The sequence below is a fragment of the Agelaius phoeniceus genome, chromosome 19, assembly GCF_051311805.1.
Source record: "Agelaius phoeniceus isolate bAgePho1 chromosome 19, bAgePho1.hap1, whole genome shotgun sequence".
Taxonomy (NCBI): domain Eukaryota; kingdom Metazoa; phylum Chordata; class Aves; order Passeriformes; family Icteridae; genus Agelaius; species Agelaius phoeniceus.
The window spans coordinates 8,760,551-8,775,980 of record NC_135283.1 but is presented as its reverse complement, the minus strand read 5'-3'; the positions used below and the strand labels follow the sequence as shown (position 1 = coordinate 8,775,980).

Below are 15,430 nucleotides of genomic sequence, written 5' to 3'. Positions count from 1 at the left end.
CCCACATTTTTTGTTCCACTAAATCATAAAACAGATGATGACCTGCTTGAGAAGTGAAGCATCAACCAGTTGTTTCCTGAGCAAAGACAACTTGTGTTTCCCTTTGCACATCATCTTCTAAGAGGCAGCACCAGTGACTGTGAATCTAACATCATTCTGTTAGATTCACTTTGGGTTACTGAGAATCTTTGCCTTACTTTACCTTCCAACTCAAATACATTCATTTTACAGAGAGATTGCGTGGAAAGAATGGAGTTGAATGGCTGGAACACATCGTGGAAGAATGGTTTATATTAATTTTGTTACAGCATCATTCCTCATGGAAACAGGGGATGGGGAACCAGTCATTCCAAAAAAAACCACCACTTCTTTCTGTGGAGAACGTGCCAAAACGTGTTTCGGTAAGAGTTGCTGAATTTAGAACAGAAGTTCTGTATGAGAATAGATCCAAAGCTTGTTATGATTTATGCAAACTCTGATATTGCACTTTGGAGCAGATGCCTGTTTGTTGACTGAAACTACAGCATTTTTCTAGTTCTATTTGGCTGCTGAGAAAACTTCATTAGTCCCCGTTAATCTGTAGTGTGATACCTCCCAGTCTGTTAACTGGGGTGGGATAGAGAAGATGAGAGGCTCAGTCATCACCTAACAGAAATGTTCATTCATTTTTTATTCAAATAATCATTTACTTACAACAGAACACTAAAAGAACTAACTTTGCACTCCAGTTTTAGGCAAGCTGGTGAAACAAAACCAACTTCAAGGTGCTACATGAACAAATAGCATGGGAAGGGGGTTTCATGTTTTATAACCCTGTGCACCAGAATTCATAATGCATGGTGACTTAACAACTTTCACTGCAGGTAAATTCCTGCTCAAGCTATCCAGAAAGGCTCACATGACACATGTATAATTTATGGAAGATCAATATTTAATCAATCATTAATAATGCTTTAAAATTATTTAAGAATGTCTTTCCATCCAAAGCCTGAAAATACCAACTCTTTCTAGTCACAATCTTCCATGCAGATATGAAGCCTCATCTCACAGGCTGGAACTTTTCTTCCCTAGTAATACAAGATGGGTGTAGTAACCCAGACTTAAACTGAAGTGTCACTGCATATTTATGTTACTTTAAAAGCCCACAGGGAACTAAAGACAAGATCTGATGTTGCTTTCATCTCACATCATTGCTTAGTTGCTTGTAAACAGTGGAAGAGCTGGGTTTAGTATCTGCTGTTTAATCAAACGTGTTTTAATTTAGAAAGTTGTGTATAGCACAAGAAGCTGCCTGTGCAATGATTTCAGCGTGGATATGTGAGCAAAGGCTGTGTATTCTACACAGCCAGTGCAGGGTCTGCAGGAAACCCAATTCTCAGCAGGATTGACAATGGAGCCATTCAGCCCCCTGAGCCCTCAGCCTCAGTGTCTCAGCACACTGCACACACATGGATACCCTGTCTTGGTGACAAGTAACTAAGACAAAGTGAATTCATGATTATAAAATGCTTTCAGTCTTCCTCCTGCTTTCACTTCCTTAAAGACTAAACAAAATTAGATTGTCTGGAGAGACAGAATGAAAAAATGACCTATTTTATACATGATTCATCTTTGTGCACATACTCAGCTCACTAGGTACACGTTGCTTGTAAACATTTCAACTCAAATTTTAAGGTAGGTTTACAATTACAGGAAAGTTTTGGACTGTTATGGCATAGAGGTCAATTTTGTTCAGAAAAAACTGCAAATTAATTAGTCTGCATGATTGTTCCAGGAAGATTCATCCTCCTTTTAAAATTTTGTTATATCATGTTGTGTAACACTGTAATATTCAATCCAGTGAGTCTCCAAGTTAAACACATTGAAAAATGCCTGAACTGCTGGCAGAACACAAGAATCCTGCTTAGTTCTAATCCAACTTATTCTTTCAAAATCCTTTAAAAGTAAGGCAGCTCACGGTATCAGCCTGTCATTTGTGACCTGCACATGGAACTCTTAAACCTAGGAGACAGAACAACACTACATGGACAAAATAATGATTTATTGGAAATATTCACACAAGGTGTAAATGCATCATTTCAATTGTTTATTTTTTAACAACACAAAGCTACTCCATTACCAGACTCATTCAGAAACAGGATTTGATTTACGAAAAATGTTGAATATTTTAAATCCCTGAGAATGGTGTCCTCTCATTCTTTTATGCACTTCCTGTCCCTCCTCCCCCTCCCCACCACCACCCCAAGAAAAGGTGCTGGAAATTTAATTTCCTGTTCAGTTAAGCTTTTAGTCTGTCACCATCCATTCTTTATATCAGCATGAAATTTAAAAATGCAAGCAAGCCCAAGTTCCACATCAAGCTCATCCACATTCAGTGGCAGGCACCCAGTTTAAAATTACCTCCAGTTTCAAGTTGGTGCCCAAGCTGCTTTATAGATAAGGCTACTGACTCTGGAGATAAAACTTGTTCCCCTTAAATCAGACATGCAAGAAGTCACCTCCTTTTTCTTCTAGCTGGACACAAAGAAAGGTTTTTACATTTCATACAGAAGTAAGGAGCTCTGAATGCTTTAGGCTCGATCTTTTTACAGCTGGATTTAAGGGAGCTTAGCATCACAGACTTCCTATTGCACATTTCTAGTAATTTACATAATTCCTCAGCATTTTTTAGGTTTATATCAGGCAGGGAGTTTAAGAATGACAAACTTGGGTAGCAAAAGCACATCCAGGCATAACACATGCAGATAATCTGAAGTCCAAGTTCAGACATTTTTCTAGTAAAATTGTTGTCTCTTGTGCAAGGATGTAACATATCCAACACAGAACTCCTCTAGTTGATACCTGACAACCAGCATAAGCAAAGCATGGGGAACAAGGTTAAACTTGAGTATTTTCAAAAGCTACTTTGCCAGTGGCTAGCTCTTCAGTCGAAAAAAATCTAATAAAACTCAAGGCATAACTCAACTAAAATAAAATTCTTTCCAATATTAGAGGTAGATTTTATCCAGTGTAAGAGCAGAGATCTAGGAATGAAATTATTAAAATCAATTTCAACACCTATGTGTCTTAGAATAATTAAGGCAAGCTTTTTGTATATCCTTCAAGAAAGCAGGCACGCCACTCTGTAAAGAAAAAGGCAGAAAAGTTATTCTTGCATAATGAAACCAATAAAAACTATAAGCAAGATAAGCATTCCCTTTATATATACGAAGGACTTCAAACAGATACAGTTCTAAGATCTAATATCCAATTTTCTAAGATAAAGTCTAAGATCTGGTATATAGCATCAAGCCATTCTTTGAATATTTTGGGAATAAACAGCATTACTGAAGTTTGCTTGTCTTGAGGCTATTCATATATTCTCTGAAACACAGATTATTTGGGGTTTGATGCAGAAATTTACCTGCCTGGTTGAAAAACCAAAGGAGTTTGACAGGAATTAAAATAAGTAAATTAATAAATAAGTAAATAATAAATAAGTAAATAAATCACGACCATTGTCGTGAGAGCATACAATAGTGAGACAGAAAACATGGGACTGTGTAAAAGCTAGGAACGTCGATATATCTGTTTCAGAAAAAAAAAATTCTGCCCAAAACGTAGAAGATGGGTATGACTGCAGTGAATTCATTGCTTGAAACAGATTAGCCAAAGACCATTATCTGTATCCTTTCCTTACCTTGGCAGCCCAGTTGACCAGCCAGGTTGGAATCATGCCACCAGGATTATCAAAATAGTACATATAGACTAGAGAGGAGAGAGAAGTTACCAGATACCAGTGACCTGAGACTCAGCTCTAACACACTGTGACAGAAGCTGTCAGTGTGCATCACTGAAGCACCAACTACAACAGTTCTACTTTAAATTCTGCACAAAAAATTCAACTGGTCCTGAAGTGAAATGTGAAGTAAATACAGGCATTCCCTGTTTACCTCTGGGAAGCTGACAGAGCCAAAACAGGCATTTAGATTACTGTAAACCATTTTTGGCACCCTGTCTTATAAAATAAGACTGTCTTTAAAAAATAAATCTCAGACAGAAGTCAAGTTCTAGGCAAACCCTTTAATCTATATATCTGTCAAACACAATACTTGAATCATTGCTGAGTTAAGAAAATTGCAGCAGAGTCTCCCCAGCTGAACTGTCTGGCAGGAAATAAGTACAGACTGGGGATGGGATGGGAGGGCAGAAGGAAGTGGTCAGTGGACTATTCTTAACCACCCAGCCCAACTGCTACATAAAAAGATTCTTCACAGTAGTGCACTGCAATGGACATTTCCAAAGGTTTCATTCATTTTAAAGTAACCCTTGACTTAAAATTTCCAGTCCCCCTCTTTGTGTGTTTTGCTAATATATACACTCCCTGCCTACACGACTTGTCACACATTTTTTTGACCTCTTACCTTTACATCCAGCCTTGCCATCACTTTCAATTACCAGGCTTTGTTTATAGCTCTTAACTCTGATAATACCAGGCTTCTCAGGGCACTGAGGAACAGCCACACTTTTTGCTAGCACAACCCAGATCTTCCTCCCCTGCACATCCATCTCCCGGCACTCCCGGATATAGACATACTGCACTGCAAGTTGAGGAGCCACGTCAAAACAATGTCACTTTGAGGGATGAGGAGCTGACAAGTGAATTCCATCACAAACAGCCCCTCCTTCAAGTTATTTCTCGTGTCCTTACAGGATTCAATCCTGCAGAGCAGTAATTCAGCTCTGGGAGCTCTAGCTCTGTGTGGGAAGAGGCACCCACACTCCTCTTCATGCCATATATATTCATGTAACACAAGGACTGCAAGATCTTAGATCAGTGCAGCAGAGTGATGGAATCACTTCATTGCTGGGATTCCTGGATGACCAAGTGGCAGAAACTGCAAGAGGAACAAAAACTTGAAAGGATACATCTCTGTTTGAGAGAGGAAAAGGGTACTTCACTTCCCAGTAGATTACTTTTTCACCATCATATGTTTCCTCATATAGTTCTACAGTTGAAAGAAGAAGACTGTTAGATATTTTTAATTTCTACTGCAACAGAAATATAGATGGCATCAAGAACTGCTCAGATTTCTGATATGAACACATTTTACATGCAACCCTGATGTCGAAATTGATAGGTATGTAGGATTTTAGCAGTAAAAGACATTAAGAAGTTCTGTACCAGGATTGTTCAGGAATCAAATACACAAAAATACGTGGCCTGGTTGTTTTTTTTTTTGGCTATTGGATTAATTGGTGGGGAAAAAAAACACAAAAAAAATCCAAAAAAACACAGAACAAAAAATGAGAACAATTCGGAGGGCAGCAGAGTCAAATTCCTTTTCCAACAGTTTGCTCATTCAAAGCTTTTCCATCTCAAAACTTTTTCCTCACCTGTGCATGTTCTGCACAAGTCTAAGTCATGAGTACAATGTGCTTTTTCACAGGCATGTCATCACCCATGTAAATTATACTGAATTAACATGGAACTAGGATGAGTGCAGCTTTCTAAGACCTGAAGACATCTTACATGAGGATTAATGAATTTTGGAAAAGCTGTCAGGAATTTCACAGCAGTATATACATGCAACAGCAAACTAGAATCTTGAGCAGTTTATGAGCCTTCATTACACCACCTTCAGTCTGCCTGGAAACTCAAATCAGAAGGCAGCAGAATATGAAAAAAAAGTAACCTAAGAATAGTGCCTAAAACATGGCAGTGACTCAGCTGGAGAGTAGTCTGGCATGAAGGAGAAAAAGTAGTTCTAATCAAACCACATAATCGAGTTTGAAAACCTATCTACAGCACAGCTTCCTTCCCTGAGGCAGCAACTGCCACTGAGGGCAAGAGACCTGATGAGCCCTGGGGCTGAGCCAGGGTGAACTCCTGCTGCCTCAGGGTCTGCAGTAAAGAAGAGTGTGATCCAGAAAGGTGGTTCACCTTAACAGTCACAGTGGTCTCTTCTTCCTTTACAGCACACTTGTGCCTGAGGTGCTCCATATCCTCCAAAGCCAGGTTTTTGAAAGTGAGGCCAGAATAAACCAATAATCTCACTGACAAGGCAAGAACAGTGCCCTAGATGGGAGATTCTTTCCCTATATAATATATTCCAAACCAGGATTCTGTTGGTATGCCTTGCAGATCAGCTGTCACCCACAGAAACAGCTTCTCCTCTTCTCCAGCTGGAGCAGCACTGGATGCACCTGGTGTTGGAATAACCCACAACATTTATGTTTTCCACCAGAGGTCACTGGAGCATTGGATTATTCTCTTAGCTTTCACTCCTAACCACAGAGAATTCCTTTAACAAATGCACCATGACACTGTTTTAAAGACCCCAATACAACTCTTATTAGCTACCTCATTTACCTGTGTATTTTTGCAAACACAGGAAAAATCATAAACCACATCCCACCTGCATTCACTTCAAACCAGAATATTGTGCATTTTAATAATAATCTGATTTCTTTTAGCATCACTACAAGAGATCACAAGTCTGTTCTATCCATAATAGGGACAGCAGCACTTACTGCTTCAGCAGTCAGTTATTACTGTGAAATTGTTGGGAAGTCTGATCTCAATCAGGAAGGTGCTGCAATCAGGACTAGCAAGTTTCAGTATTGCTCAGGCCCAACCATTTTGCATCATGCCACAGAAGCACGTGGTACCTCAGTCACAACTTCCCTGCTGAACTGGCAGCTGCAGCACAAACCAGGCCTCAGGGTGTCCACATGTTGTGGATAATCAGAAGCATGCAGAAGCTAAAAAGGCAGCTACTTCTGCTGTGAACAGATTTTTATTTCAATGCCAGCCAGCAGTTCAGCAGAGAATTCTCCTTTGGACTGCCACTTGAATGGCTGTAAGAGCACCAAGGAATAAAAACAGTAACACCAAGAGCAAGAAGGCTCTCAATGGAAGTTTTCTGGCGTTTCTTCCCAAATGTGAAAGAAAAAACCCAGGTTGAACTGGGGTTACATTTAAAACATTGGCTAGCACTTTCATCATATGTATCATCCTAAAAAACAGGTGGGCTTGTGCCAATTTTTAAGTAGGAAGGAAAGCATTACATTATATTTAAGCCCTCTAAGAGTTAATTTCTGTGAAATGCTGGACTTAAAGCACCAGCACAAGTATAAATTAACAGATGAACAAACCATGGTCAGCAAGGATATAAATGTCAGCTCTGCAACATTATCTAGTTTTAGTTTAAGGGTGTAGCTTCCCCCAGCAGCTTCCTTTCTTTTCTCTATGAAGGAATTAAAAAAAAAAGTAAATGTTTATTTAAGAAGCATTCATTTCTCCTAAATGCACTTAAAGACTACTGAAGTAACTCAACAGAGTATTTTTACATCCAATACAATAATGCTGAGTTCCACTCTGACTCTTTGTTTCATTAATGGCAAAATGGCTTTTGCTACAAGAAAGCTACTGAGCATTTTGACTTCTTAATGAAGACACTACTCCTTAAATTTGACCAAGACTGACACAAGTTAAATTTATGGGTCTCTGTATCAATGCAGCCACTGGAATTATCAGCAATCATTCACCATGGATCTGTCCTAAACCTTACAAGCACAATATTTAACAAGTCTTTGGTTTTTAACACTGCTCTTTGTTCAGCAAAACACTTAGATCACTTTTCAGTTTTACTGGCCTGCTCTGAATTCAAGCACAGGCTTTAAAAGAAAATGCTCCCCATTTTTAAAATATATGGATTACTAGATACCTACATCAGCTGCACCCTTACCTTGTTACTGCTGACTTAGGATGTTTTAACACCATATGGATATTCAGGTTTAATGCCCCTTTTCAAAGACAACATTAAATAAACTTAACTAAATTAGTTATTCCTTTCTCTGTAAAAGCCATACACTCTTGATACACCCATTCCTGACTGTAAAAGGTGCCAAGAACAACTCATGCTTTCAGGAAAAGATATTCCATCATGCATCAAACTGGTGAAAGCCTGAGGAAAAATTTTCATAATAACATTAGTCTTTGAAATAATCTCCCCAAGGACAAATTTTAAGACTCAGCTGGACAGGGTGCGGGGCCATCTTGTCTTGACTGTGCTCTCACCAAGGAAGTTGGGACCAGATGATCCCAGAAGTCCCCTCCAACCTGCTATTCCATGATGCACAGCTCCACTGCCCTGTGCAAAGATGCACAAAAGGTACCACCCCATTTCTCTCCAAGACATGTACTAAAATTTAACCTAAGCATTACAACTAGAAGTTACAAGTGCTCCAGCATAACCAGTGATGCCAATCATATGCTTTAACCAACATGGAAAGAATTCATTCCAGAGGAAAGAGAAATACTGTTAAGACATTAGAGATTCCATCTCAGTGTTTACTTGTGCATTTGCTGAGTGCAACCTTATCCCAAAAGATATTCAAGTCTGACCCAAAGTCTTTGGAGGCAGTAACTTCAAAATATCTTTGAAGAAAGTTTTAGTGGGAACAATTAATGTGGATTCCAGCTTGCTTTTACACTGCCTAGATGAGCTTACCTTTAACATACTGATCCCACTCTTTTCTGAAATCCAAGTCCATGTAGACATCTGCACACAATTTTGGGGGAATGTCAGCAAGACCACCAAAGATTTTATATTCATAAAGTCCTGATTGCTGTGGAAACAGAATGAAGAGAGGAAAAGTCACACAGGAAAGGGAAGTACTCTGCATCAGGGAGAACAGCTGAAGGAAGTTAGGTGGGGCACAAATTACAAATCTGCTCAAGAGCTGTGAAGGCAAGTACTCAGAAAACAATATAAGATTCAGTCTTTAACCTCTCAACTTTTTGATCTATACATGAAAGTGTAAATCCAGCCAGGCTGACCTGCCCTGCACAATGGCTGTTCCTTCCCTTACACCAGTACCCTTTTACTTCATCAGGAGCTCCAGAGGGAGCCTGTTTCTTCATAAACACAGCCCCCTTTTCAGCTCCAGTGCTCAGTGTGGGCTGAATGCTGCCCACTCTGAGGTTTACCAGAAACATTAAATTCTTGTGGCAAGTTAGTTCTGCTTACACATCAAGGCTGGGATACAAGAATGCTTTACAATGTCCATGCTTACATACAATGCACTCATATGCCTTGAATATTTATCAGGTATTTTCTTTCAGAAAGCTGTATGCACTGAAGGGGTGGGATGCAGGATATCTCCTGTTTTAATGTTACTTTCAACATATGGTAATTCCATCTGTGTCTATAGAGCAATGTTTGTACCATTGTCAGTACGAGTTCAGGACTACATTAAAACAATGAGAGTTCAGGACTAAATTAAAACAATGAGAGTGTTTCAAATATATAGTGTAGAAATCAAATCAAAGCATTCCCAAGGAAAGGAAAAGAAGGCTTATACAACATTCTGTTAGTGAATAGATGAATTTTCTTCTTTACCTCGCCTTCACAAATCAGCTCCAGAAGATGAGGATTTGAAGTACCAGAAAACAGTAATGTGAGCAAGAAGCTTAAGCTACTTACTCATCTTCACTGTGGCTTCACTGAAGCACCAATCACCAGCTTCAAACCTGAACTATTCAGCATCTGTGTAACCCCATGCACTCATCATCTTTCTAAGAGGCATCAACAATTTTATTCTCACAAGAAAAACAACAATTTACAGAGTGAAACTTTTCCATTTTTCTGAGGCATGTCATCAGGAGAGTCAATCAGCTTGGCTGGAATGCACTGAGCAGGAAGGCCCAGATCTATTTCTGCAGCCTACAGAGAAGGTGGAAAGACAAGGCAAAAAGAGAAGGCAACAGGAAGAATAATTGCTGCTTTCAGCTTCCTGGACTACTGTTGCTGCAGGGGAGTTGCAGTTCAGTTAAGTGCTAAAAGCTAATTTTTCCAGTAATAACTTTAAACAAAGACCCTACTTCTAGACTTCATCTTCTCTTGCAGCAATCTGAAGCAACTGAAAGACAAAACAGTAGATTTATTTCCTAGAAGAGTCACAAGATTGGACTTGAAAAGGTCCCTCACATCCTACGTAGTCTGTCCATCCAGCCCAAACTAGGGGGCATCGTACACATTAAAAATGACAGACACCTGTAAATGGGTTTTTTTAGTTTCAAATAGTCCTTTTAGCTCTACAGTCCCTGTGCATAAAAACACAAGAGGATGAGGAGGAGAAGCCTGAGCTACTTTCCATCTCACCAGCTGCATTCATACAATAGCAGCACAGCCACTGCAGTAAGCCAGGGCTTCCCTGGTCCCATGTGCCTGGCTAAATCCAGCCTCCAGCTTCCCAAAGTTCCTTTGCCTTCATTCACTGCACAATGCATTTACAGTTCTGGGTTGAGCTATAATCCTAAAGCCTCTCCTTCATCCACTCCAGCAGGAACACCCCCAGCACCCTGAACTCCAGCAACTCACTGATTCTTGCATGGATACCTGGCAGGCACCCCAGCCTCGCCTGTGCTGTGAGCACCTACTGATAAGCTCCTCTTGCCATTGCCAGTCACCACATTCACACTGTAAACACGGACTATTTATCACTGAAGAAAATTCCAAGGTCTATGAAGTGATGGTTTTTTTAAAGAGGCTTTCCCCACCCCATTGTGACTTTAGCACAGCCGGCCCTGTATGCTTTCTGGTTTTTTCTAACATTACCATGTCAGAAATAATTTCTTAGAATACAAATATAAAATTGTCATGCAAAGAACAGCATGAAGTCCAGAAGGAGCTGAGAGGAAACTATGATCACTCAGTTAAAAAACAGGATATTTATATATATATTTAAATATGGATTTAGAAGTCAGTATTGAATAATAAATCTGTCAGAATGAAGACACTGTCAATCACAAGTCAGTTCCTAAACCACGGAAGTTCTTTAAAGAAGTTAGTCACCCCAAAAGGGAAGAATTTCACTCCAGTCCTTTCTGAACTACCTCCTGATTTTAGAGGGCGAAGGGAGTTCTGGAGAGAGGCAGGAAAGGGGGAGGGCTCCCGGAGAGAGGATGCTGTGACACGGGCGGGGCTCGGGATGTTTAGGGACACGCTCCCCTGAGCACAAATCCCCTCCGAGGGGGCTCGGGAGGGTGGCACATCGAACACCCGGAATTCCCCATCCAGCTGCTCACAAGCTCGGTTCCGCAGGCTCACTGCGGCCCAGCAGCTTTCTCATCAGCACTTAATGGCATTACTCGGAAAGCGGCTTTCTGCGAGCCTGGAGAAACCGAGCCCAGGCCTATGCGGGGAACCCGCGGCTGCGGGCCGGGTCGTGCGGGCCCCGCATCCCCGCAACCAGCGCCCCCGTCCCGGTCACCACCGCCCCCCGTCCCGGTCACCACCGCCCCCGTCCCGGTCACCACCGCCCCCCGTCCCGGTCACCACCGCCCGCATCCCCGCCACCACCGCCGCCCCCGTCGCCCCCGTCCCCGCCACCACCGCCCCCCGGCCGGCAGCCGGAGCCCGCCCACCTGGTGGTACAGCCGGTAGATCCGCACACCCATGGTCTCCACCAGGAGCTGCCAGGGCCCCGCCGCGGCCGGCGCCGGCTGGTCCAGCTCCCGGCAGGCGGCCCCAAACTGCTCCTCCGAGAAGCCCCGCGTCAGCGCCTCCTCCGCCTCCGGCGGCGCCGCCATCCCCGCCGCTCCCTCCAGCTCCGGCGGCCCCGCCATCCCCGGCGGCGGCCGGGCGGGCTCAAGCCCCGGCCGGGAACTGCCCCCGTCCGGCCCGCCCCGCTCCGCCCCGGGGCCGGGCCCGCTGAGCCTGCGGAGCCGGGAGAGCGAGCTCGGGGGTCACGGCGGGATGTCCCTGCCCCGCAGGTGCGCTCCGTGCGCGCTCGGGTTAGGCGCGGTCTCCGTGGTGGTGCCTTTGAGTGTGTGTGACATCAGCCTGGTACCAGAACGGGGACCGGTCCGTGGGTGGGATGGTCAGGGCCTTCCCTTTGGGGTGTCCCCCAAGGACACAGATTGAACACTACGGGCACATGTATTTTTGTATGTCTTCACATTTTGACAAGCAGTTTTCCTTATGGATTGTACATATGAGAGTATTGTATAAAGCACCCAAAATGCTGTACAGCTGCTTGGCAGGTGAGTGTGGCCCTGGCCCACCCCACCAAGGCCCAGCCAGCCTGGCCCAGAGGAGGGGCAGCAGGCTCTGGCCATGGCAGACTGGGCTGCACTGGGGAGGGCAGGGTGGAAGGAGACAGAAAAGTTTCACTGGGATGAGCTCCCGGGCAGGAGGAATCCACTGCGAGGGACACAAGAGCAATTTTGCATCTTGCTCTGGCTCTGCAGTGACACCACCTATCACACTCAGCCAAGCATTAAAGCCTTCAAAATGTGACTATGGCAGGTTTTCTCCCAGGAGTTGTAAATCTGTTTTCATTACAGCTTTATTCTTCTAATTCCTGTGAGATTTTCCTGCTGAACTCTGTGTCTTCAGAATAAAACAAGCAGCTCTGAGCAGTGGGACGTCATCAAACCTACTGACTGGCAGCACCAGCCAATGTATTTGGTGGTAACCTCTGTGCAAAGCTGGAATAATGTAGTGTTTCTAGCTTCCCTGCCAAGTGGCTGAGCTCTTTGACAAAGAGTTCACTTATGTCAGCTGTCCTTTCCAGTTCCAGTCAATTGCTTTGCAAGCAGAGCATGAGGATTTCTGGCTGACTGGTTTGTACATACAGGCTGACCCTCATCCTTGCACAGTCCAGAAAACTTTTGGAGAGCGCATTTTGGCAGAAGGCAAGATCTCACAAACTTCCTCCCAGTATGTAAATTTGATGCCAGAACTTGACCTGTACCATCTTCATAAAATAATGTCAGTAATGATAATAAATATCTACTCATATCTTACCTGCTCTCACCTCCCCACTGAGACTGCTTGGCAAACATTTCAGTTATTTTGTAGTAATCTTATGTGTATTATTATTACTAATATTTACATAATAGGTATAAATATTTTGGCTTATTTTTGTTTTTTTTTTCTTTAAACATTACTTAAAATGGCATGCTCCCAGTGAGCCCAGTTGGTTCTACAAATATCAAGGGAATAAATTTCTTATGGCTCATCCCTTATGAGTAATTTCTTGGCTCAGTTGACTTGAGTGAAGCTGTGCTGCCCACCCAGCTGACAAGCTTGGTCTTTAAAATGGAATTTGAGGCAATGGCCTGGAGGTGAGACTAATTTAGTTTTTTTTTTTTTCTTGCAGAAATATTTCTTTACTTTTGCAAAGCTTTTATCAGATTGCTGTCTCACCTCTAAGTCCCATTGTTTCTCTGAAATAGGGCTCAGTGAAACTGAAAGAGCTTGTGGCTCTTGTTTGCACAGAGGTGACTTTGACCCAGTATGAAAAAGGAGTTGTGAGTCAAGAACTGATCTTTAACATGCAGCAAGGGCACATGCCTGTGTGATTACCTGATCTCCTTGTTTGTGCAAAAGGACTGAAGTGATCACAGCTCCATGTTGCCTATTATTTTAGGGTCAATGTTTTGCATTGTATGGTTGTCTATATGGCATCAGTAAGTTGGCTTCAGCTGCCTGACCACTCCCTGTTTCCCCAGCACTTTCATGGAAAAATAGATTTATCTCATAAGGCCACTCTAGGGACAAAAGCTTTCAAAAAAGGCATTATTACTCTGTGACCTTTTTTTCTTGGTAAATAAGGAGTGGTGATTACTAAGAAAGCACAAGCTGTTCTGGGGGTTTATTTTCTGTTTTCATGTATGTTTACGTAAGTGTTATTATTTATCCCTTGTATTTCCATGTATTGCCCTTAGCCTAGGGATATAAGCTGAAGTTTGAACCCAAGTCCTTTAGAATCTTCACTGCTGGGTAGTGGCTGTGGGCTGGGATGAGTTCAGGACTGATTTTCTACTGCTCTGCCCCATCACTGTGGGACAGCAGCTGTGCTGGGGCAGCTGGGTCTGGGAACATGAACCAAAGGCAGCCTGGATACAGCAAAATCCAGTCCCACACATGGACCAGGGACCCAAATACCATTTCAGGGAAAATAGAGGGTTAATATTCTGGGGCAATGAGGGGGAGTTTCAAAAGTGCCCATAACTTGTTCTACATACTTGGTGGATCTCAGGCTTCAGGTTAGTTACCCTATAGTGTAGTAGTTAGCATACCTGGTTTTCAGACAGGCTTTCTGGTATGGGAAGGTTTAGCTTTTATCCCTGGTGGTGTTTAAGGACAGGTTGGACTGGGCTTTTAGCACCTGGTCTAGTAGAAGGTGTCCCTGCCCATGGCAAAGGGTTGGAATGAGATGGGATGATTGTTAAGGATCCTTCCAATCCAAACCCTTCTGTGATTTTATGATTCTATTTAGCTGCTGCTGCTCTGAGTGGGAAATACACCTCAAGGCAACTTGCTGATTTGGGCTATCAGTGGCATTAATGTACCTAAATCTTCCACCTGTTTTTTAGAATGGAAATAAATCTGTATGAATTCTCTGCTAACACCTAACCTTTCTGTTACTGAAATCAGTGCTGGGTAATCCAATGAATTCTGTGGTATGGAACAAAACCAGGAAACTGGACAACTCCTACATCAGAAAATCATATTGGCCAGAACTGAAACCAGCAATGAATACTAGATTGATGTTTTCAGGCCCCAGGTGATTTTCAGTGTTTGTTTTGGATATGGACGTCCATATGTGGGAGAATGTTCCCAGCTATATTGTGTTTTCCTCTATCTGTCTCTGTGTGGCACTGGTGCACTTTGAAAAATTCTTGAAGATGAACTAAAGATGTGGGATTTTGATGAATTCAACTGCTGTGCAGACATTTATATACCACTGTAATTCCAAAAACTTTGAAAGCTGCTGAATAGTCCTGCCCTACCATTTATACAATTTGTACATTTGCATTTCTAGTACACACAGCCAAGGCAATTATAAGCTTCTGCTGCTGTTGCTTTATTGACTGCATCATGTAAAAGCCTTTCTCACAAATTGTTTCATGACTTTTACAGTTTCAAGAAGATGATTCTTCATCCAAAAAGCTGAGAAGTAACAACAGCATCTCCCATCACAGCCATGCATGTGTAAGGCAGTCTATATTCTCCTCTCTTATATGAGTCAAAGGGAAATCTGTTTTTTCAACATTTTTAGAATATGCAGAAAATATAACCTGTCTGCTACATCAAAACCTTTATATATTTTATGTATTCTGTATATGTTTCTATATGTTTATTTATTTTACATATATGTTTTTATTCCCAAGTATTTAGGCAGGGAGGGTGATTTTTACAGAGAAATAGCACAAAAATTGCACTGCTTGAGCTGTCATATGTCATAAGTGGCTATTAAATACTGGTTTATAATGGCCTTCTTCATAGAGTTGAATTTAACCCCAAACTATGACTGTTTCTGTATGGAGCATCTAGTTTCAACAGTTCCACCCAAATAGAAGAGGATTCAGAGGGTAACTGGAGTTCTGCAGTTTTTCTGCCTTCTGATATGAAGTATTTTTTACCTTTGGTAG

General features: G+C 42.2%; 1 protein-coding gene across 1 annotated transcript; it reads right to left on the bottom strand.

Annotated features, from left to right (window-relative positions):
* Positions 1 to 2,024: 2,024 nt before the first annotated feature.
* Positions 2,025 to 11,754, bottom strand: PCTP (phosphatidylcholine transfer protein). Its single transcript, XM_054645051.2, has 6 exons — positions 11,414 to 11,754; positions 8,496 to 8,613; positions 4,909 to 4,988; positions 4,404 to 4,575; positions 3,680 to 3,747; positions 2,025 to 3,122 (listed from the first exon to the last, which is right to left on the bottom strand). Exons 1-6 carry the CDS (start codon positions 11,612 to 11,614, stop codon positions 3,051 to 3,053), a joined length of 711 nt encoding a protein of 236 aa, XP_054501026.2. The 5' UTR covers positions 11,615 to 11,754; the 3' UTR covers positions 2,025 to 3,050.
* Positions 11,755 to 15,430: the final 3,676 nt, after the last annotated feature.

Bases quoted from the DNA above. Each gene is read 5' to 3' on its own strand.
- PCTP (XM_054645051.2), bottom strand. From the start codon at position 11,614: ATGGCGGGGCCGCCGGAGCTGGAGGGAGCGGCGGGGATGGCGGCGCCG. The intron at 4,989-8,495 runs GTAAGCTCATCT...TTTCAACTGTAG, and splicing joins GTGGGATCAGTATGTTAAAG to AACTATATGAGGAAACATAT. The intron at 4,576-4,908 runs GTATCCTTTCAA...CTTGCAGTGCAG, and splicing joins TTCCTCTCTCAAACAGAGAT to TATGTCTATATCCGGGAGTG.